The sequence below is a fragment of the Salvelinus sp. IW2-2015 genome, linkage group LG6.1 (genome assembly GCF_002910315.2).
Source record: "Salvelinus sp. IW2-2015 linkage group LG6.1, ASM291031v2, whole genome shotgun sequence".
Classification (NCBI taxonomy): domain Eukaryota; kingdom Metazoa; phylum Chordata; class Actinopteri; order Salmoniformes; family Salmonidae; genus Salvelinus; species Salvelinus sp. IW2-2015.
This window is the reverse complement of record NC_036845.1, coordinates 21,847,091-21,871,110: the sequence shown is the minus strand read 5'-3', so window position 1 is coordinate 21,871,110 and position 24,020 is coordinate 21,847,091. Positions and strand designations below refer to the sequence as shown.

General features: G+C 41.8%; 1 protein-coding gene across 14 annotated transcripts in view; it reads right to left on the bottom strand.

Annotated features, from left to right (window-relative positions):
- The window catches only part of LOC111965318 (transcription elongation factor A protein 3), a 36,519-nt gene that overhangs the window by 9,935 nt on the left and 2,564 nt on the right, over window positions 1-24,020 (bottom strand). The window contains exons 2-12 of one of the 14 annotated variants that reach the window (XM_070444076.1): window positions 9,812-9,874; window positions 9,489-9,594; window positions 9,273-9,381; window positions 8,654-9,157; window positions 8,428-8,571; window positions 5,282-5,368; window positions 4,898-4,987; window positions 3,641-3,772; window positions 3,390-3,458; window positions 1,801-1,857; window positions 1,351-1,461 (exon numbers count right to left, since the gene is read on the bottom strand). In XM_070444076.1, coding sequence (XP_070300177.1) covers window positions 1,351-1,461; window positions 1,801-1,857; window positions 3,390-3,458; window positions 3,641-3,772; window positions 4,898-4,987; window positions 5,282-5,368; window positions 8,428-8,571; window positions 8,654-9,157; window positions 9,273-9,381; window positions 9,489-9,594; window positions 9,812-9,874 — 1,472 coding nt within the window. The remainder of the gene's footprint in view (window positions 1-1,350; window positions 1,462-1,800; window positions 1,858-3,389; window positions 3,459-3,640; window positions 3,773-4,897; window positions 4,988-5,281; window positions 5,369-8,427; window positions 8,572-8,653; window positions 9,158-9,272; window positions 9,382-9,488; window positions 9,595-9,811; window positions 9,875-24,020) is intronic. The other 13 variants (XM_070444078.1, XM_070444077.1, XM_070444079.1 and 10 more) reach the window with 13 other exon arrangements.

Here is a 24,020-nt window from a genome sequence, read left to right as displayed (position 1 = left end):
AGACACAGATACTGCCTTGGTAAGGGTCACCAATGACTTCCTCATGAATGCAGACTCTGGGGCTGCCAGCATCCTCATACTGCTGGACCTCAGTGCAGCATTTAATACGGTCAGCCATGCCATTCTGCTGGACCGCATGGAGAAGCTACTGGGCCTGTCAGACACTGTCCTGGACTGATTCAGGTCCTAAGATCACTGATCCGCCAGGGGGGTCCCTGAAGGCTCGGTCCTAGGGCAACTACTGTTTTGGATCTACATGCTGCTACTGGGAAACATGGACTGGGCTTTAACTTTTATGCTGATGACACTCAGCTGTATATCTCCACAAACACTTCCAATGCCACTGCATTCCTCGTCAGTTGCCTGTAGGACATCAAAGTGTGGATGCAGCGGCGTTTCCTGCAGTTAAACTGCAAAAAGACAGAGGTCGTCCTGATTGGCACTCGCATCATCGACTAAATAGGCAGCTACAGTCTCAATATTGATGGTGTCAAGGTCCTCCCCTCCAGTGAGGTTTGCAATCTGGATGTGATATTTGACAGTCAGCTCTCGTTTTAGGCCCACACCAAAGTGTTTCCAAAGTTACATTTTTCCATCTATGGAACATTGCCAGGTTACGACCTATACTTTTACAGCCTCCAGCTGAGCAACTCATCCACACCTTTATCTTATCCCGTCTGGACTATTGTAATACCAAATCTGACACGTGCCTAAGAAGGCTACAATATGTCCAGAACTGTGCTGCATGTGTCCTCACCCACAACTCCCCCATGAGCACATCACTCCAGTGCTGTTCAACCTCCACTGGCTCCGCATATGCTCACACATTGACTTTAGAATCCACATCTACCAAGCTATCCACAACTCTGGACCCAACTATCGGTCTGACCTCACACTCCCTTCGCTCCTACAGGTCCATATCCCTTCAGCAGTACCACAGCAGACAAAACAACTATGGGTGACAGGGTTTTCAGTGGCGCGGCTTCTCGGCTGTGGAACGCACTTCCAGCTTCCAGTCACTGTCAGGGCTGCAGCTTCTGGCCTTGCTTAAGGCACAGCTAAATAACTGAGCTGTTCACAAAAGCTTTCAATGACCTATGTTAATTCTGTTCACCGGATCGGACGACACCTGTATATAGCATTGATTGTTTTCTGCTTTTATTATAATACTTTTTTTTCAGTGCCTTGGGTGTGTGAAAAGAGCTTTACAAATTCAAATATTTCTTTAATTATTTTCCTTCAAAGTTCACATCATACAGGTTTAAAAGTGAGGTCAATAAGTGTTTTTAGAGTGAAGTTCACTACATCCACCAATTATTGTGTACAGAATATGATCCTGCTTATGCAGACCTGTCTTTCTTGCCATCCAGACTTGGCCTTTTAGAACGTTTTGGATTGGAATCTGAGGAGTCCAGACTCTGCCTTTTAGCAGGTTTTGGTTTGGAATCTGACAAATCCTTTCTGAAACAGGAAACATTTGTATGTATGTAACATTTGCATGTATTGCAGCCATAGCTGATTGGCAAAAAGCACACAGCAGTCAGGGAGCAGGCATGCTTGATCAAACAGCCTCACCAGCAGAGGGCAGACTAGATGACAAGGTGGCAAAGCACTGACAAATATACATATATTATTTCCCTAATGAAGACCTCTGCTCCAATGAAGGGGTTAACAAACAATTCTCTAATATCACAAAATACACAACCACAACTCATGTCAGTGGGATTCAATTTAAACAAGCACATAGGCCCACATGCAGTGTATAATTATGCATGCACCTGTGGACTATGGCTTGCCAACCTTTCTTTCTTGGCATCAACAGATGTTTTTTTGGGCACTTTGCTATCGGAGTCTTTTCTGCAAATGGAGAACGGTTAGCAGTGCTTTGCAACTGTTGTCATAATAATCTTAATCTAATTTAACAAAATTACATCATTATCATCATCCGCATTTACAGAATGTCATGATAAATACAGTGCCTTCGGAAAGTATTCAGACCCCTTGACTTTTTCCACATTTTGTTTTGTTACAGCCTTATTCTAAAATGGATTAAATAAAACAATTTCCTCAGAAATCTACACAGAATACCCCATAATGGCAAAGCGAAAACAGGTTTGAGAAATGTTTGCAAACTTAAAAACAAAAATACCTATTCAGACCCTTTGCTATGAGACTCGAAATTGAGCTCAGGTGCATCCTGTTTCCATTGATCATCCTTGAGATGTTTCTACAACTTGATTGGAGTCCACTTGTGGTAAATTCAATTGATTGGACATGATTTGGAAAGGCACACACCGGTCTATATAAGGTCCTGCAGTGGACAGTGCATGTCAGAGCAAAAAACAAGCCATGAGGTCAAAGGAATTGTCCGTAGAGCTCTGAGACAGGATTGTGTCGAGGCACAGATCTGGGGAAGGATACAAAAACATTTCTGCAGCATTGAAGGTCCCCAGGAACACAGTGGCCTCCATCATTCTTAAATGGAAGAAGTTTGGAACCACCAAGACTCTCCCTAGAGCTGGCCGCCTGGCCAAACTGAGCATTCGGGGTAGAAGGGCCTTGATCAGGGAGGTGACCAAGAACCCGATGTTCACTCTGACAGAGCTCACGTCTGGAGGACACCTGGCACCATCCAGCCATTCAGCGGCAGGGACTGGGAGACTAGTCAGGATCGAGGTAAAGATGAACGAAGCAAAGTACAGAGAGATCCTTGATGAAAACCTGCTCCAGAGCGCTCAGGACCTCAGACTGGGGTGAAGGTTCACCTTCCATCAGGACAACGACCCTAAGCACAAAGCCAAGACAACGCAGGAGTGGCTTCGGGACAAGTCTCTAAATGTCCTTGTGTGGCTCAGTCAGAGCCCAGACTTGAACCCGATTGAACGTCTCTGGAGAGACCTGAAAATAGCTGTGCAGCAACGCTCCCCATCCAACCTGACAGAGTTTGAGGGGATCCGCAGAGAATACTGGGAGAAACTCCCCAAATACAGGTGTGCAAAGCTTGTAGCGTCATACCCAAAAAGACTCGAGGCTGTAATCCCTGCCAAAGGTGCTTCAACAAAGTACTGAGTTAAGGGTCTGAATTCTGATATATTTTTTTATTCTTAAAAAATTAGCAAACATTTCTAAACTCGTTTTTGCTTCATCATTATGGGGTAGATTGATGAGAGAAAAAAACTATTTAATTGATTTAAAATAAGGCCGTAACCTAACAAAATGTGTAAAAGTCAAGGGGTCTGGATACTTTCCGAAGGCACTATATAACAGGCACTATTAACTGACTGTTGAGTACTATATTTATCATGATATTAGGAACATGTACTGAAAAGGCTAAACACAATTGAGCACACTCAACATGAATGAGGTAGTATAATTTACAGATCCCAGACCTATCTTTTTTCACATGGTCAGAGGGCGTCACCTTCAGAGAAACGGGTTTGTAATCTGATGACTCTTCTCTGGGTAGCAAACAGCAAAGAAAGTGATGTTTGAAACAAAAAAATGCATTGTATCGAAATGAATAGAATCCATTAAGCATATCTGTCAATAGGAGCAGTTCAACAATGTCACAGAGAACAAACATCGCTGACACTCAAAAGTAACCACACAAAAAAAAAAAAACATGCAACATCACAGCGACCTCTCCTTTTTGACTTCCACTGACGGGCGCTTCATATGAGGGGGAGGATGGAGATGGAGAGGAAGAGGAGCAAATGGAGCATTGGGGTCCGGAGGCTCTTTTCGAACCACAGAAATCCGCAGAGGCTCTTTTCTAAATGTAAAATATTATTTTCAATCACTACTATTCATCATTACTATCAATACTATAGTAGCAAACTCATGTTTCAAGTTTTATTAGTCGTATATAGGGAATACACATGCACCATCCAACGAAACGCTTACTTGCAGGCAGTGGTGTAAAGTACTTAAGTAAAAATACTTTAAAGTACTACTTAAGTAGTTTGAGGGTATCTGTACTTTACTATTTATATTTTTGACAACTGTTACTTTTACTTCACTACATTCCTAAAGAAAATTATATACTTTTTACTACATACATTTTCTTTGACACCCAAAAGTAATTACATTTTGAATGCTTAGGAGGACAGCCAAATGGTCCAATTCACACACTTATCAAGAGAACATCCCTGGTCATCTCTACTGCCTCTGATCTGGCAGACTCAATAAATACAATAGCTTCACATGTCTGAGTGTTGGAGTGTGCCCCTGGGTATCTGTTAAATTATTATTATTTTTAATTGGTGCTGTCTGGTTTGCTTAATATAAGATAATTTAGGATAATGTATAATTCAACTTTTGATAACTGTTTTATTTATTTAACTAGCCAAGTCAGTTAAGAACAAATTCTTATTTACAATGATTGCCTACCGGGGAACAGTGGGTTAACTGCCTTGTTCAGGGGCAGAACGACAGATTTTTACCTTGTCAGCTCAGGGATTCGATCTAGCAACATTTCGGTTACTGGCCCAACGCTCTAACCACTAAGTTACCTGCCACCCCAAGTAAATATACTTTAGTATATTTTTGCAATTACATTTACTTTGATACTTAAAGTATTTGGTTTTAAATATACTTAAGACTTTTACTCAAGTAGTATTTTACTGGGTGACTTTTACTTGAGTCATTTTCTATTAAAGTATCTTTACTTTTAGACAAGTACGACAATTACGTACTTTTTCATCACTGCTTGCAGGTTGCTTCTCGACAATGCAACAACAATAAGAAGTAATAAAAGATACGAATACGAACGAACATAAAGTAGAATAAAATACACATTTTTAACATAAGTATAATACAGGAAGCACAATATATACTGTAGTCCAATATGTCTTATGAAATAAATCTAGATTACGACAGAAGAGAAGCTGACTCTAACCTCTCCTTCTTGACCTCTGCTGCAGTGGGCATAGAAGGATGAGGATGAAGAGGAGGAAGCGGGGAATTAGGGTCAGGAGGATCTTTTTTCCTAAATGAAAAACCAACAAACTAAATAATCCATTGCGATTCTGAAAACTTTAGTCATTTTCTGTGTATCGCTGACAGTTTTCACCAAAAAAGGAAGAACATGCACATAGTTGCAATGTTTTTGACTTTGCTGTGCTGTATAATGTTTAACCTATGATAACAAAACAAAGAGTGAAACAGGGATTTCAGGGCAGTTTTCACTGTGTCTGATAAAACAGAGGTAGGTGATGATCGAACACAAACTATGGACCATAGTACACAACTCAGTCTATTCACAAACAGCATGCCCTCTGACCTCTCTTTCTTCCCCTTCACTGAGGGACGTCTGGACGGAGGGGTGGGACGAGGATGAGAAGGAGACAGAGTGTCTGAAGAATCTCTCCTGAATGGAAATCGAAATATTCCAAATGAAATCTGAGAAGAAAAAAATCTATCCAGAACTAATACAACTAGCACAAATCGAATGATTAAGGAAAGCATGCATAATTTACCATGATCACACTGTGCACCATGCAGAAGTGGGTGCTGGGTAAGTCACTCTTCAAGTCACTACCCACTGGGCACAAACTGATTTAGTTGTATTCTTTAACGTTGATTCTTGGTTGAAATTGAGAAATTAATCTAACATATCAATTATTCATTTGTAAACAAACTGGAAATAAAGCCAGACTAAGTCAGTGGCACAAAATACACATGTTGATGTTCAAATGTTGATATTTGGTTGAGTTGACAATCAAACGATTCAAGATCACTTTTGCAATACAGTTAAGACATTTTGTCTCCAACTAAATAAAAAGTTAAAGAATAGGATTAGGCCAGTGGCTTAGATGAAACTATCCAAGCGTTATATATCATTTAAATGTTGATATTTGATTGTGTTGACAACCAAACAATTCAATATGACTTTTGTAATACAAACTAAAGTAACAGTATTTATTCAACCGTTTTACTGCAGTGGGCAAAACAGGGTCACACAGAGTGTTTCAAATCTACTTTGAAACAAAGGTATACACCTCACACACATGGTTATGGGCTTAAAAAAATAAGACACCTGTACCATGTCAGATATATACAGTTGAAGTCGGAAGTTTACATACACTTAGTTTGGAGTCATTAAAACTTGTTTTTCAACCACTACACAAATTTAGTGTTAACAAACTATAGTTTTGGCAAGTCGGTTAGGGAATCTACTTCGTGCATGACACGAGTCATTTTTCCGACAATTGTTTACAGACAGCTTATTTCACTGTATCACAATTCTAGTGGGTCAGAAGTTTACATACACTAAGTTGACTGTGCCTCTAAACAGCTTGGAAAATTCCAGAAAATGATGTCATGGCTTTAGAAGCTTCTGATAGGCTAATTCACATCATTTGAGTCAATTGGAGGTGTACTTCTGGATGTATTTCAAGGCCTACCTTCAAACTCAGGGCCTCTTTGCTTGATATCATGGGAAAATCWAAAGAAATCAGCCAAGACCTCAGGAAAAAAATTGGAAACCTCAAACAAGTCTGGTTTATCCTTGGGAGCAATTTCCAAACGCCTGAAGGTACCAGGTTCATCTGTACAAACAATAGTACGCAAGTATAAACACCATGGGACCACCCAGCCGTCACACCGCTCAGGAAGGATATGCGTTCTGTCTTCTAGAAATAAATGTACTTTGGTGCGATAAGTGCAAATCAATCCCAAAACAACAGCAAAGGACCTTGTAAAGATGCTGGAGGAAACCTGTACAAAAGTATCTATATCCACAGTAAAACGAGTCCTATATCGACATAACTTCAAAGGTCGCTCAGCAAGAAGCCACTGCTCCAAAACCACCATAAAAAAAGCCAGACTACGGTTTGCAACTGCACATGGGGAAAAAGATAGTACTTTTTGGAGAAATGTCCTCTGGTCTGATGAAACAAAGATAGAACTGTTTGGCCATAATGACCATCGTTATGTTTGGAGGAAAAAGGGAGAAGCTTGCAAGCCGAAGAACACCATCCCAACCGTGAAGCACGTGGGTGGCAGCATCATGTTGTAGGGGTGCTTTGCTGCAGGAGGGACTGGGGCACTTCACAAAATAGATGGCATCATGAGGAAAGAAAATTATGTGGATATATTGAAGCAATATCTCAAGACATCAGTCAGGAAGTTAAAGCTTGGTCGCAAATGGGTCTTCCAAATGGACAATGACCCCAAGCATACTTCCAAATTGTGGCAAAATGGCTTACGGACAACAAAGTCAGGTGTTGGAGTGGCCATCACAAAGCCCTGACTCTGACCCTAAACTTCTGACCCACCGGGAATGTGATGAAAGAAATACAAGCTGAAATAAATCACTCTCTACACTATTATTCTGACATTTCACATTCTTAACATAAAGTGGTGATCCTAACTGACCTAAGACAGGGAATTTTTACTTGGATTAAATATCAGGAATTGTGAAAAACTGAGTTTAAATGTATTTGGCTAAGGTGTATGTAAACTTCCGACTTCAACTGTAGATGTATAAAATGTCTAAAAAAAAATTGTTTGCATCCCAATATTACATCACAGAAATATAACAAACCCGTTTGACATTGAAACACCGTATATATAATTCTATTTGTTTATTAATTTTGAAATTATGAAAAATATTAATAACATTCCATGTGGCCACTAGGTCATTTGACTGCATGAAAGGGCTACGATGAGTAACACATCTATGGCCACATGTTGAGGCTAGCCTACTGTAACTATAAATGTCTTCTTATGTAATCATAGAAAGTGTGCATGTTCAAGATAGCGTGCAAAGGTTGCAGTTCTGTGGAGGTCTTCACAATTGCTATAATAATCTGTGCAGAATCTCTACAGCATTGAACACTTGCACTATGTACTTGTAATGTTATCTCAACTGCAATCCAGGTAATTTGGTAGTGCAATTAGATGAAGCACAGTGATAAAACATGAAGTTGTTTTATAAATACCTGACATTGTTTTCACCTTTTGAACTTTGTTGTGCTTTTAAAATGGTTGAAAGCACACTGATAACGCATTTAAATGAGAACTAAACCAATCTAACATTGTTTTCCCATTGGAATTGAGATATGCTTTTAGATGGTTGCAAGCATAGTGATAACGCATTAGTAATTCAACAAACTTCCGGCTGACTTTTTGAGTGGGTGAATAAAGTTTTAAATCTCAATGATCAACGTCTCCACCAAATATTACCCACATTTCCACGTTGAAATGACGTGGTGTGCCCAGTGGTATGCTGTATGAACAAGTCAGTTAAACAACAAGGTTAGTGTGCAATCCATCTCAAGGGCGTCCAATATAAACATCTCAAACTATACCCTTATATCTGTACAAACCACTCATCATTCAGTAATGCACCAAAGCATCTGAAAGTAATACAGTGTTCTCAGAAAAGTTCCATGCGTAGACACCAGAGTATCTAACCATCCTGACCTCTCTCTCTCCTTCTTCACCTCTTTTTTCACCCCTTTATTCACCTCCCCAGACATACGTCTGACAGGGGGAGGAAGGCGGGGTGGTCGGGGGGGGCGAGGAGGAGAGTAACAAGCGGGGTAAAGATCATCCAAGACGCTTCTCCTGAAAACACAACACATCCCTGAGGCCCAGCCTTTGACCTCTCTAGACTGTATGGAATCAAATTAACAGAGGCATCTCTCACCTCTCAAACCCTCGTCTGTGGTTTTCAACAGGTCTCTCTTGTCGGGGTTCGTACATTGGTATCTCCTTTCTGCGTTCCTCTGTGTGTCTTTCCTTTCTCAGTTCATCTGCGAAACGCTCCCTTCTGGGTTCGTCTGTGTGGCTCTCATTTTTGGGTTCTTCGAGATAACTTTTTTTCTTGGGTTCTTGCACATGTCTTTCATTTTTTGTTTCATGTATAGGTACATGTCTTTCTTTTCTGGATTTTTCGAAGTGTCTCTCCTTTTTGGGTTCTTCTAAGTGTTCTACATGTCTTTCTTTTCTGGCATCTTCTGTATGTTTTCCATTTTTGGATTGTTCTGCATGCCGTTTGTTTTTGAATGCCTCTGTATTTCGCTCCTTTTTTAGGTCAACAGCTCTCTCATCTTTTTTGTGTTCAACATTGTGCTTCTCTTTTTGCCGTTTGTCAGAGTATTCTTCCTTTTCAGATTCAGGATCTGAATCAGAAACATCCAGCCTCTTGTGACTATAGCAAAAAAACACAGACCACACCAGATACCGTATCTTCCCCTTTTCTATGTTTACATTTTTGCCTTCACACGCAGGCAATGGTTTGAGTGAGTGTGTGTGTATGCACCTACCTGGTGTCTTTCTCTAACGGGGACCTGACTGGAGACGCTGTGGATTTGTTGGAGTCAACCCCATTCTTCATCTCATTGGGCCTCTCAGTACTCTGAGTACGTGCAGCATCTAGGGGGCAAAGAGGGTTGAAAATGATGTCTCTACATACTGTGTATACTGTAAAACACAACTCCAGACAGCTCCACTTTCTAAAAGACAGTCTCCTACAATCCTACCCAGCAGTCTCTTCCAGTCCTTGATGAGGATCTTGGCCAGGGAAACGACCTCGTCGTCTGTGCAGTGCTTCCTGATTCCATTCACAGACATGCCGATCCTCGTTTCCTATTCAGCGGAGAGAATGGTTTGTTGCATGTGATCCTTGAAATAATGAGTTTACACTTTTATAATGAGTTCACACTTTTGGAGTAGGCATAACTATATAATCCATTCCCTGTTTGTGGGGAAATTGCACTGACTGCACTGTATTCCTAAAATAGCCTAAAATATTAAACTTCTGTACACCTAAATAATACATAACAGGATATTCCTGGTCCTCTACCTGCAGAAGTTTCAGCGTCATGTTGAAGCTCTTCAGTTCATTCAGCAGGTCCAGAGCACCCTCCTATGTACACAAACATGGAGATGATGGTATTGGAAGTTGTAGCCAACAGGGAGAGGAGCAGAATTATTTATTTTCATTACATATATAGTACCAGGGGTGCAACTTTCACTGGGAACGGGGGGGACATGACCCCCCTCATTCTGAAATTGCATTTTTGTTACCCCCCAGTTTTAGCATTGCATTGTGATACAAAAAGCGGCATCGGTGTGCTTTAGGACCATGCGGACGACTCAGAGTGGTCGGGTAGGCTGTTTGGTGGTTTTAACCAGCTGGATTTAGGACCGTGCGGAGACAACAAAGCATGCGAACAGAGGCAGCTGTTGTATGTGTGTGTTGTACTTTTTTTTCTTAGTTGTAAAAGCAAGCAGAGCAGAAACTGTCTACTCTTTATTTGACTGATGTAGCTGGCAAGGTAACTGCTTTTTGACCTAACAGAAAAAAAAGTATTTATTCCCAGAGCTGAGCTACTACTGTAACTGACATGTAATGTTAGCTAATGTTTCATCCCCTCTCGACTGAAGTTCTGTCTGAAGTGAATGAACTAACTTAGCTAGCTTGCAAGCTATCTAGCTAGCTAGTAGCTACCACATCCAGTTCAGCCTAGCTACCTGTCAGGTAGCAATATCTAACAGCTGTTGTGCAAAAATGTTTTCTAGCTTTTGTTTTGTCTCGTTTCAACAGAAGTAAATTAACTTGGCTCGTTTTCGCCAGTTGATGTACCATTAGAGCTAGCCAAAAGTTGACTAACGTTAAGATATTATTTTCCCCCCAACAGTCAGTATACAGCAGCAATGAAATGTTATTGATCTGTCAGTTTCCCTAGGTAATTCCCTACTTTTCACACTGACAATAATAAACAGCTCTAGAGGCTTCACTGTCATGGTGCACAGTTAGGACACAACACTATTCTCATCATGTCTTAGCAGTATCAGATGGTGACAGATGTCCCAGCAGGGTCAGACAACCAGGGACGACCAGTCTACGGAGCTCAGGTGAATTTTACAGTATATTATAACAATCAATGAATGGATACAAAGTTCCATCTTGAGTTCATGGGTAGTCTACAGTCTGGGATCTGGGAATAATGGTCATTTAAATTATTGAACCATTGATTCTATTCTTGGATAATATAATGTATGAATGTACACCAAGTTAATTGTTTGTCATGCCTCATCTGAGCAGTATCAAATGGTGACAGGGGTCTCAGCAAAGTCAGGCAACCAGGGAAGTCCAGTCTGTGACGGCACTAGAGGTCGACCGATTAATCGGAATGGCCGATTAATTAGGGCCGATTTCAAGTTTTCATAACAATCGGAAATTTGGACGCCGATTTTTTTTTACACCTTTATTTAACTTGGCAAGGCAGTTAAGAACACATTCTTATTTTCAATGACGGCCTAGGAACGGTGGGTTAACTGCCTTGTTCAGGGGCAGAACGACAGATTTTTACCTGTCAGCTCGGGGATTCAATCTTGCAACCTTACGGTTAACTAGTCCAACGCTCTAACCCACCTGCCTTACATTGTACTCCACGAGGAACCTGCCTGTTACACGAATGCAGTAAGAAGCCAAGGTAAGTTGCTAGCTAGCATTAAACTTATCTTATAAAAATCAATCAATCAATCATAATCACTAGTTGACTACACATGGTTGATGATATTACTAGTTTATCTAGCGTGTCCTGCGTTGCATATAATCGATGCAGTGCGAAAAAGGACGGTCGTTGCTCCAACGTGTATCTAACCATAAACATCAATGCCTTTCTTAAATCAATACACCGAAGTATATATTTTTAAACCTGCATATTTAGCTAAAAGAAATCCAGGTTAGCAAGAAATATTAACCAGGTGAAATTGTGTCACTTCTCGTGCGTTCATTGCACGCAGAGTCAGGGTATATGCAACAGTTTGGGCCGCCTGGCTCGTTGCGAACTAATTTGCCAGAATGTTACGTAATTATGACATAACATTGAAGGTTGTGCAATGTAACAGGAATATTTAGACTTATGGATGCCACCCGTTAGATAAAATACGGAACGGTTCCGTATTTCACTGAAAGAATAAACGTTTTGTTTTCGAAATGATAGTTTCCGGATTCTACCATATTAATGACAAATGGCTCGTATTTCTGTGTGTTATTATGTTATAATTAAGTCTATGATTTGATATTTGATAGAGCAGTCTGACTGAGCGATGGTAGGCAGCAGCAGGCTCGTACGCATTCATTCAAACAGCACTTTTGTGCGTTTTGCCAGCAGCTCTTCGCAATGCTCTTCGCAATGCTCCACCCTGTGGAGAGCCTTGCGATTGCGGGCGGTGCAGTTGCCGTACCAGGCGATGATACAGCCCGACAGGATGCTTTCAATTGTGCATCTGTAAAGGTTTGTGAGGGTTTTAGGTGACAAGCCACATTTCTTTAGCCTCCTGAGGTTGAAGAGGCTCTGCTGTGCCTTTTTCACCACACTGTCTGTGTGGGTAGTCCATTTCAGTTTATCAGTGATGTATACGCCAAGGAACTTAAAGCTTTCCACCTTCTCCACTGCGGTCCCGTCGATGTAGATAGGGGGGTGTGCACCCTCTGCTGTTTCCTGAAGTCCACGATCATCTCCTTTGTTTTGTTGACGTTGAGTGAGAGGTTGTTTTCCAGGCACCACACTCCCAGAGTCCTTACCTCCTCCCTGTAGGCTGTCTTGTCATCATTGGTAATCAAGCCTACTACTGTTGTGTCGTCTGCAAACTTGATAATTGAGTTGGAGGCGTGCTTGGCCACGCAGTCATGGGTGAACAGGGAGTACAGGAGTGGGCTGAGCACGCACCCTTGTGGGGCCCCAGTGTTGAGGATCAGCAGAGTGGAGGTGATGTTTCCTACATTCACCATCTGGGGGCGGCCCGTCAGCAAGTCCAGGACCCAGTTGCACAGGACGGGGTTCAGACCTAGGGCCTCAAGCTTAATGATGAGCTTGGAGGGTACTATGGTGTTGAATACTGAGCTATAGTCAATAAACAGCATTCTTACATAGGTATTCCTCTTGTCCAGATGGGATAGGGCAGTGTGCATAGTGATGGCGATTGCGTCGCCTGTGGATCTATTGGGGCGGTAAGCAAATTGAAGTGGGTCTAGGGTGGCAGGTAAGGTAGAGGTGATATGATCCTTGACTAGTCTCTCGAAGCACTTCATGATGACAGAGGTGAGTGCTACGGGGCGATAGCCATTAAGTTCAGTGACCTTTGCCTTGGGTACAGGAACAATGGTGGCCATCTTGAAGCATGTGGGGACAGCAGACTGGGATAGGGAGAGATTTAATATGCCCGTAAACACACCAGCCAGCTGGTCTGTGCATGCTCTGAAGATGCAGCTAGGGATGCCGTCTGGGCCGGCAGCCTTGCGAGGGTTAACACGTTTAAATGTTTTACTCACGTCGGCCACCAAGAAGGAGAGCCCACAGTCCTTGGTAGAGGGCCGCATTGGTGCCACTTTGTTATCCTCAAAGAATGTGAAGAATGTGTTTAGACTGTCCGGAAGCAAGACGTCGGTCTCTGCGACGTGGCTGGTTTTCCTTTTGTAGTCCCTAATTGCCTGTAGTCCCTGCCATATACGACTCGTGTCTGAGCCGTTGAATTGCGACTCCACTTTCTCTATACTGACATTTAGCTTGTTTGATTGCCTTGCGGAGTGAATAACTACACTGTTTATATTCTGCCATATTCCCAGTCACCTTGCCATGGTTAAATGAGGTGGTTTGCGCTTTCAGTTTCGCGCAAATGCTACCATCTATCCACGGTTTCTGGTTAGGGTAGGTTTTAATAGTCACAGTGGGTACTACATGTCCTATACACTTCCTTATAAACTTAGTCACCGTATCCGTGTATGCGTCTAGATTATTTCCGCAAGCTACCTGAAACATATCCCAGTCCATGTGATCAAAACAATCCTGAAGCGTGGATTCTGCTTGGTCAGACCAGCATTGAATAGTTCAAAGCACGGGTATTCCTGTTTGAGTTTCTGCCTATAGGAAGGAGGAGCCAGATGGAGTTGTGGTCAGATTTGCCGAAAGGAGGGTGGGGGAGGGCCTTGTAAGCGTTCCAGAAGTTTGAATAGCAATGGTCAAGAGTCTTAGCAGCGCGAGTAGTACAGTCAATATGTTGATAGAACTTTGGCTGCCTAGTCCTCAGATTTGCTTTATTAAAATCCCCAGCTACAATAAATGCAGCCTCAGGATATGTGGTTTCCAGTTTGCATAAAGTCCAATGAAGTTCTTTGAGGGACGTCGTGGTATCGGCTTGAGGGGGGATGTAAACGGCCGTGGCAATGACAGAGGAGAATTCTCTTGGGAGATAATACGGTCGGCATTTGATTGAGAGGAATTCTAGATCAAGTGAACAAAAGGACTTGAGTTCCTGTATGTTCCTAGAATTACACCATAAGTCGTTAATCATGAAACACACCCCTCCGCACTTCTACTTCCCGGAGAGATTCCTGTCTGCGCAATGTACTGAGAATCCTGCTGTCTTTACAGACTGACAGAGTATCCTGAAAGAGCCATGTTTCCGTGAAACAAGGTATGTTACAGGCCGCGATGTCTCTCTGGAAAGAAATCCTAAGCTCATCAACTTTGTTATCCAAAGACCTTCCTACTGTGTCTTCTACCGTACTTCCCATTCTCTTTGCTGATGATACCAATTAGATTTTATCATCACACAGCCATTTTTATGAACTAATTAATGAAGCCAACTCAGGCATGGCCCAATTTTCTGAATGGTTACAGATAAACAATTCAATCTTCAAAATGTTAAAAAAAAAATCTAACTTCATTGTATTCACTAGCAAGAATAAGAAATATTGTAAAGAAAAAGAGCCAGAATCTCAATTGGTGGGAATGAAATGAAAAAAGTCACATTCACTAGATTCCTTAGAGTTCTAATTGATGAAAAGTTAAATGGAAAGATCATATTCAATTTGTCAGCAGCAAAGTGAGGAAATCTGTTGGTATCTTCAGAAAGATTAGTGGTTTGGTTCATCAGGCTTGCTTCCTAACTCTATACTATAGCTTAATTTACCCATATCTCATTTACTGTAATATTGTCTGGGCCAGTACATAGGCCTCCATCCACACAAATTACTCATCATATTCTTCCAGGTTAATTCTGAAATCCATCTATATAATGGTGTATGGTGAGAATCTTGACCCTTCCCACTGCCGCACCTCACATAGTCAATTCTCTATCAGATACAGAGGTACCATACTCTGGATTAGCTGTCTGAATCGCCGTGTCTCCAGCTCGCCCAGCTACTCACTGGATCCAATGATCACTCGGCTACGCATGTCTCTCCCTAATGTCAATATGCCTTGTCCATTGCTGTTTTGGTTAGTAATTATTGCGTTATTTCATTGTAGAGCCTCTAGCCCTGCTCAATACACCTTAGTAAACCCTTTAGTTCCACCTCCCACACATGCGGTGACCTCACCTGGTTTAAAGGATGTTTCTAGAGACAATATCTCTCTCATCGTCACTCAATGCATAGGTTTATCTCCACTGTATTCACATCCTACCATACCCTTGTCTGTACATTATGCATTGAATCTGTTCTACCGTGCCCAGAAACCTGCTCCTTTTACTCTCTGTTCCGAACGTACTAAATGACCAGTTCTTATAGCCTTTAACCATAACCTTATCCTACTCCTCCTCTGTTCCTCTGGTGATGTAGAGGTTAACCCAGGCCCTGCAGTGCCTAGCTCCACTCCCATTCCCCAGGCGCTCTCATTTGTTGACTACTGTAACCGTAAAAGCCTTGGTTTCATGCATGTTAACATTAGAAGCCTCCTCCCTATGTTTGTTTTATTCACTTCTTTAGCACACTGACAACCCTGATGTACTAGACGTGTCTGAATCCTGGCTTAGGAAGACCACCAAAAACCCTGAAATTTCCATCTCTAACTATAACATTTTCTGACAAGATAGAACTGCCAAAGGGGGTGGAGTTGCAATCTACTGCAGAGATAGCCCGCAGAGTTCTGTCTTACTATCCAGGTCTGAGCCCAAACAATTTGAGCTTCTACTTTTAAAAATCCACCTTTCCAGAAACAAGTCTCTCACCGTTGCAGGCTTACTATAGACCACCTTCTTCCCCCAGCTGTGCCCTGGACACCATATGTGAATTGATTGCCCCCCATCTATCTTCAGAACTCGTGCTGTTTAACACCCTGGCCATCCTACAATCTAAGCTTGATGCCCTCAATCTCACACAAATTAATCAATGAACCTACCAGGTACAACCCCAAATCCGTAAACATGGGCAACCTCATAGATATCATCCTAACCAACCTGCCCTCCAAATACACCTCTGCTGTCTTCAACCAGGATCTCAGTGATCACTGCCTCATTCCCTGTGTCCGTAATGGGTCTGCGGTCAAACCACCACCCCTCATCACTGTCAAACGCTCCCTAAAACACTTCAGCGAGCAGGCCTTTCTAATCGACTTGGAAGGATATTGACCTCATTCCGACAGTAGAGGATGCCTGGTTATTCTTTAAAAGTGCTTTCCTCACGACCTTACATAAGCATGCTCCATTCATAAAATGTAGAACCAGGAACAGATATAGCCCTTGGTTCACTCCAGACCTGACTGCCCTTGACCAGCACAAAAACATCCTGTGGCGTACTGCATTAGCATCGAATAGCCCCCGCGATATGCAACTATTCAGGGAAGTTCGAAACCAATATACACAGGCAGTTAGGAAAGCAAAGGCTAGCTTTTTCAAACAGAAATTTGCATCCTGTAGCACAAACTCCAAAAAGTTCTGGGACACTGTAAAGTCCATGGAGAATAAGAGCACCTCCTCCCAGCTGCCCACTGCACTGAGGCTAGGAAACACTGTCACCACCGATAAATCCATAATAATTGAGAATTTCAAGAAGCATTTTTGCATAGCTGGCCTTGCTTTCCACCTGGCTACCCCTACCCCAGTCAACAGCCCTGCACCCCCCAAAGCAACTTGCCCAAGCCTCCCCCATTTCTCTTTCACCTAAATCCAGATAGCTGATGTTCTGAAAGAGCTGCAAAATCTGGACCCCTACAAATCAGCCGGGCTAGACAATCTAGACCCTCTCTTTCTAAAATTAGCCGCCGGAATTGTTGCAAACCCTATTACTAGCCTGTTCAACCTCTCTTTCGTATCGTCTGAGATCCCCAAAGATTGGAAAGCTGCCGCGGTCATCCCCCTCTTCAAAGGAGGAGACACTCTAGACCCAAACTGCTACAGATCTATATCTATCCTACCCTGCCTTTCTAAGGTCTTCGAAAGCCAAGCTAACAAACAGATCACCGACCATTTCGAATCCCACCGTACCTTCTCCGCTTTGCAATCTGGTTTCCGAGCTGGTCATGGGCGCACCTCTGCCACGCTCAAGGTCCTAAACTATATCATAACCGCCATCGATAAGAGACAATACTGTGCAGCTGTATTCATCGACCTGGCCAAGGCTTTCGACTCTGTCAATCACCACATTCTTATCGGCAGACTCAGCAGCCTTGATTTCTCAAATGACTACTTATCAGACAGAATTCAGTGTGTCAAATCGGAGGGCCTGTTGTCCGGACTTCTGGCAGTCTCTATGGGGGTGCCATAGGGTTCAATTCTCGGGCTGACTCTTTTCTCTTTATAAATCAATGATGTCGCTCTTGCTGCTGGTGATTTTCTGAGCCACCTCTACGCTGACGACACCATTTTGTATACTTCTGGCCCTTCTTTGGACACTGTGTTAACTAACCTCCAGACGAGCTTCAATGCCATACAACTCTCCTTCCGTGGCCTCCAACTGCTCTTAAATGCAAGTAAAACTAAATGCATGCTCTTCAACCGATCGCTGCCCACACTTGCCCGCCCATCCAGCATCACTACTCTGGACGGTTCTGACTTAGAATATGTGGACAAATACAAATACCTAGGTGTCTGGTTAGACTGTAAACTCTCCTTCCAGACTCACATTAAAGCATCTCCAATCCTAAATTAAATCTAGAATCTGCTTCCTATTTCGCAACAAAGCATCCTTCACTCACGCTGCCAAACATACCCTTGTAAAACTGACTATCCTACCGATCCTTGACTTCGGCGATGTCATTTACAAAATAGCCTTCAACACTCTACTCGACAAACTGGATGCAGTCTATCACAGTGCCATCCGTTTTGTCACCAAAGCCCCATATACTACCCACCACTGCGACCTGTATGCTCTCGCTGGCTGGCCCTCGCTTCATATTCGTCGCCAAACCCACTGTCTCCAGGTCATCTATAAGTCTTTGCTAGGTAAAGCCCCGCCTTATCTCAGCTCACTGGTCACCATAGCAGCACCCACCCATAGCACGCTCTCCAGCAGGTATATTTCACTGGTCACCCCTAAAGCCAATTCCTCCTTCGGCCGCCTTTCCTTCCAGTTCTCTACTGCCAATGACTGGAACGAACTGCAAAAATCACTGAAGCTGACTAACTCTCCCTCACTAACTTTAAGCACCAGCTGCCAGAGCAGCTCACAGATCACTGCACATAGCCTATCCAACTACCTCATCCCCATACTGTTATTTATTTTGCTCCTTTGCACCCCAGTATCTCTACTTGCTCACTCATCTTCTGCACATCTATCACTCCAGTGTTTAATTGCTATATTGTAATTATTTCACCACTATGGCCTATTTATTGCCTTATCTCCCTTATCCTACCTCATTTGCACACACTGTATATAGATATTTTCTATTGTATTATTGACTACATGTTTGTTTATTCCATGTGTAACTCTGTGTTGTTGTTTGTGTCGCACTGCTTTGCTTTATCTTGGCCAGGTCGCAGTTGTCAATGAGAACTTGTTCTCAACTAGCCTACCTGGTTAAATAAAGGTTAAATAATTTTTTACATTTTTTATTTTATTTTAATTCCACATTATTTATTACAAGATTTATTTGGGGTTCAGTGAATGATTTGTCCCAAATACAATGCTTTAACTTTTTGAAATATTTAGGTCTAACTTATTCCTTGCCACCCATTCTGAAACTAATTGCAGCTCTTTATTAATTGTTGCAGTCATTTCGGTCACTGTAGTAGCTGACATGTATAGTATTGAGTCATCCTCATACATAGACACACTGGCTTTACTCAAAGTCAGTGGTATGTCTTAAGTAAAGATTGAAAAAAGTAAGGGGCCTAGACAACTGCCCTGGACAATTCCTGATTCTACCAGGATTATGTTGGAGAGGCTTCCATTAAAGAACACCCTCTGTGTTCTGTTAGACAGGTTACTCTTTTTAGCAGTATAGCAGGGGTTGTAATGCCATAACACATACATTTTTCCAGCAGCAGACTATGATCGATAATGTCAAAAGCCACACTGAAGTCTAACAAAACAGACCCCACAATATTTTCATTATAATTTCTCTCAGCCAATAATCAGTCATTTGTGTAAGTGCTGTGCTTGTTGAATGTCCTTCCCTATACGTGTGCTGAAAGTCTGTTGTCAATTTGTTTACTGTAAAATAGCATTGTATCTGGCAAACACAATTTTTTTCAAAGGTTTACTAAGGGTTGGTGAAAGGCTGATTGGTTGGATATTTTAGACAATAAAAGGTGGCTTTACTATTCTTGGGTAGCAAGAATATATTCTTTACTATTCTTGGGTAGCATAATGATTTTTGCTTCCCTGCAGGCCTGTGGGTACACACTTTCTAGTAGGCTCAGATTGAAGATCGGGCAAATAGGAGTGGCAATATCGTCCCCTATTATCCTCAGTAATTTTCCATCCAAGTTGTCAGACCCCGGTGGCTTATCATTGTTGATAGACAACAATAATTGTTCTACCTCATCCACACTCACTTTACGGAATTCAAAATTACAATCCTTGTCTTTCATAATTTGGTCAGATATACTTGGAAGTGTAGTGTCAGCGTTTGTTGCTGGCATGTCATGCCTAAGTTTGCTAAACTTGCCAATGAAAAAAATCATTCATGTATTTCGCAATATCAGTGGGTTTTGTAATTAACCTTCTCACACATGAGTTCCAAATATTTCTAACGGTCACCCCAGCGTGAGTTGTTTTATGCACGTGATGTCAGAATGCCCTCACTGTTCCAAAATGTGATTATTACGCAACAGGACAGTTAACACGCGCTGCCTGCTAATTATCTATAGGCTGTGTTTCAACTTGTCAATTTCAAATTATTCTATAACAAGTTGTACTTTCTAACAACAGTTTGTAGTGAGGTGTGTTCCGCCTCCTCTTTGATTCACATAGAAGTAGTCCATTTCAGCGTTGAGGACAATTTATGTTTGAGGCTTTACTGAGCCAGATAAAAATTCTCTCATCCAGGAGAACCCACCGCACTTCACTCATGTTAGAACATTTTCTTGCTGGCGCTCGCTTTGCCTTCCTTGTTGTTTTCCTTACACATAATAACTTTGGACATGTGTGCGTTCCTATCAAAAGTAAGTTCCTTATTTTCTGTACATCGTGTTGTCGTTTCGACTGTAGGCGCATACAGTATGTATATCCTCATTACACACCACAGATCAGTATGTATGTATGGAGCATAATGTATTTACAGTTTTATTCACAGGTTTTCAATTACTGGTGACAAATAATGCATCCCGATTATTGCATATATTGTAATGGACACCTATGATCTGTGTAAAATACTTTTTTGAAGGTTGTACTGATTATAATGAGCTAAGCTATTTGCCAGCTATGTGTGGCGCCATGTTTGTTGACATTATACAATGCATTCTGGGTGTCAAGTAATCTGCCAGACCAAAGATGGTATAATGAGGTGAAGGAATGGTTCACTCATCTTTCAGGTAAACTTCCAGAAGTGAATGAAGGGAAGTGGAGGATCGTAAAGGACACACCCCCTTCAACATGCATACTATAAACAGACGAAAACTCATCTTGTCTCCTCTTATCATCTTTGGTTGATGCGAGAAAAAAACAAGCATGGCGGCGCGCACATACTACCCATCGTCGGATTACTTTTGATTTCTAGAAAGTGTTTTAATTATAAATAGTAATTTATATTAGCTAATTCATATTGTAGTTTCTGTCAGCCGAGAGATATAAAAATATGACCGCTTGTGTTATGTCAATCTTTCCTCAGTTAGTGCTACGACAAATGTAGCTTACATTTTTCCGGTTTGGATGATTGTGTTTGCTGTAGCTACTTCTGTGAACGTCTTAACATTGCATCCAAAAATAAACTGCTCACATTCTGGACATAACTTTGTAAGGACTTTGTTTGTGCAAAATGTTTCTGAAAAAACTGTGTGGCCAGCTCAAACGCTGATTGTTGCGTCATTCGAAACTGGACATTCTAAATAAGCGTTCTAATCACACCGGTTTGATCGTACGCTCAAARGCTGATTGTTGCGTCATTCGAAACTGGACATTCTAAATAAGCGTTCTAATCACACCGGTTTGATCGTACGCTACAGGGACCACTGTAGAATGATCACACCTGTGTGTTGGTACGTGTGAAAAGGTTAAGTGCCTTATTACGTTATAATAGTTTCTGCATGTCGTGTTGTCATTTCTACTGTAGCATAATATTTTTGTGTATATTCCTTATAACTGCGGCCGCGCGAGGTAACGTTACTCATTTCATAACCTTTATGGTGTTATACTCAATGCTTAGGTAGCTAGCTACATTCTTCTATTAGCTCTGGGAAACAATGCTAATTGCATCAGAGAAGTATTAGCATGTGTTGTATTTTGAAGCTACCCTGGCCTTATGACTCCCAAGTGGCACAGCTGTCTAAGGCACAGCGTCTCAGAGCCTTAGGCGTCACTACAGACTGCGTTTCTATCAAAGTAAGTGCCTTATCACATTATAATAGTTTCTGTATGACATGTTATACCGTTTCTACTGTAGCTCACTGTGTGTATGGAGCATAATATATGTGTATATTCCTTATAACCGCAGACACGCGAGGTAACATTACTCATTTCATAACCTTTATGGTGTTATATTCAATCGTGCTTATGTAGCTAGCTACATTCTTCTATTAGCTCTGTAAAACAATGCTATTTGCGTCAGAGAAATATTGAGTTGTTGTATTTTGAAGCTACCCTGGAAAAATGGAAAAAMATCTTATACCACTTGTTCGTTTTCTGAGTCCATTCCACAAAGCAGTTTATCATGTCCGCCTTATCCACTGCCCCCATTTTGAGGTTATAGTCAAGCACGCAGTCTGGTTTGATTTTTCTCTCTCCCGTCAGGTGGTCCACCTTCCCTGTGGTCGACATGGTTGCTGTATGGACAGTGGAGAGGACATGGATATCTCGTTTGTCATGCCACTTTACTGCCAGCTGTTGACATTTCTTATTTTGTATAACGGGTCATTTAGGATGGCGGTAACATTGTTAATGAAATGCAGTCATCGCAGCAGAACTAGGAAGCAGTCTTGGGAAAAGAGGGTGGCAAAGAAGGGAGTTGCAAACATAGGATCTGTGCTCCAGTATTCTCTTAGGGAGTTCTTCTTTACTATCCCCATGAGAAGGACTGTCACCAGGAAGGTATACATTTCACTAATTGTGGTTGTTCCCCCCACTCCTGGCTCTCTCTTCTCCTGTAGCTCCAAGGCATAGTGATTGGTCCCCTCTACTATGTCTCCCACCAGCTCCTCTGTCAGAAACAACTTGAAGCACTCTGTCTCAGTTGGAAATGGCAAGGGTGTTGCACTCCAGACTGGGACTCATCAAAGCAAACAGCAGGGCCAGGAGGGGTGAAATGGCTGGTGGGTTTCCAGCTACCACAGAACTCCTGTACTTCATCCACTGTCGGTCTGCCTCCATCACCACCAGCATCTTCAAAGGGACCTGGGACTTTGTCAGTGGACAAGGGATCCTCAGATTTAGGGTTCTCAACGGCTACAAGGTTGGGGGGCAGCTCCTCACTGTCACTATCTGATTCCTGACCTTCATACTCATTGTCAGAATTTTAAAAAATCTCCAGAATTTCCAAATTTGTGAGTTGTCTCCTTTTGAAAGACATTGCTAATGCTACAGTTTAGCTCACTAGCTACATACATAAACAACAACACTGAATGGCTCAGAGTGGGAGTGAGAGATTACGTGATTGACTGCCGGCACGTGCCACTTGTATAAATAAATCACTATCAGAAAATGTTTTGTGTGGTAATTATTTATATATTTACTGTTTTAGTCACGTTTTCAATTACTATTGACAAATCATGCATTCCGATTCTTGCATAGATTGTAATGGGCACATATGTGTGTAAAATACTTTTTTGAAGGTACTGATTATGATGAGCTAAGCTAATTCCAGCTGTGTGTAGCCATGTTTGGTTGACATACAATGCATTCTGGGTTTCACGTAATCGTCTGCTGGACCAAAGATGTTATAACAAAATTAGGTGAGTAAGGGTTCATTCATTTTTTGAGGACTTCCGGAAATGAATGGTGGGATGTGAAGGATGGTAGATGACACCCACCCTTGAACATGCAAACTATAAACATACCAAACTCATCTTGTCTCCTCTTATTATCTTTGGTTTCTGTGAGGGAAAAAAAGCATGGCAACGCACAGAAACAACCCATCGTCGGATTACTTTCTAATTCTAAAGTGTTTTACTCAATTATTTAGATCAATGGTGAGCTCACCCGTGATGTGATTAATTATAAATAGTAATTTATATTAGCTAATTCATATTGTAGTTTGTCAGCGATTTATACAAATATGACCGCTTGTGTTATGTCAATCTTTCCTCAGTTAGCGCTAGGACAAATGTAGCCTACTCCGTACGGGAGTTGTAGCGATGAGACAAGATAGTAATTACTAGCGATTGGATACCACGAAATTTGGGGAGAAAATGGGATAAAAAAATTAAATTAAAAAAAAAAATTTTTTAAAAGATGTGATCAATACATGTTGATGATTTCATTCCTGTGCTGTTGTAGGTTGACTGAACCGGAACCAGGTTGCAGGCACTGGTTACAGTTTGAAGCTTTTTCTTCAGTGGGCAGCTGTATTGTTGTCAATCACTTGTTTTCTTTGGTGCAAATAAACTAAACTAAAACATATTATCTATGTGCAGCAAACACTTGACAAGCCAGAAGCTTCAAGTTGTAAAACACAAAAGGAAACATATTT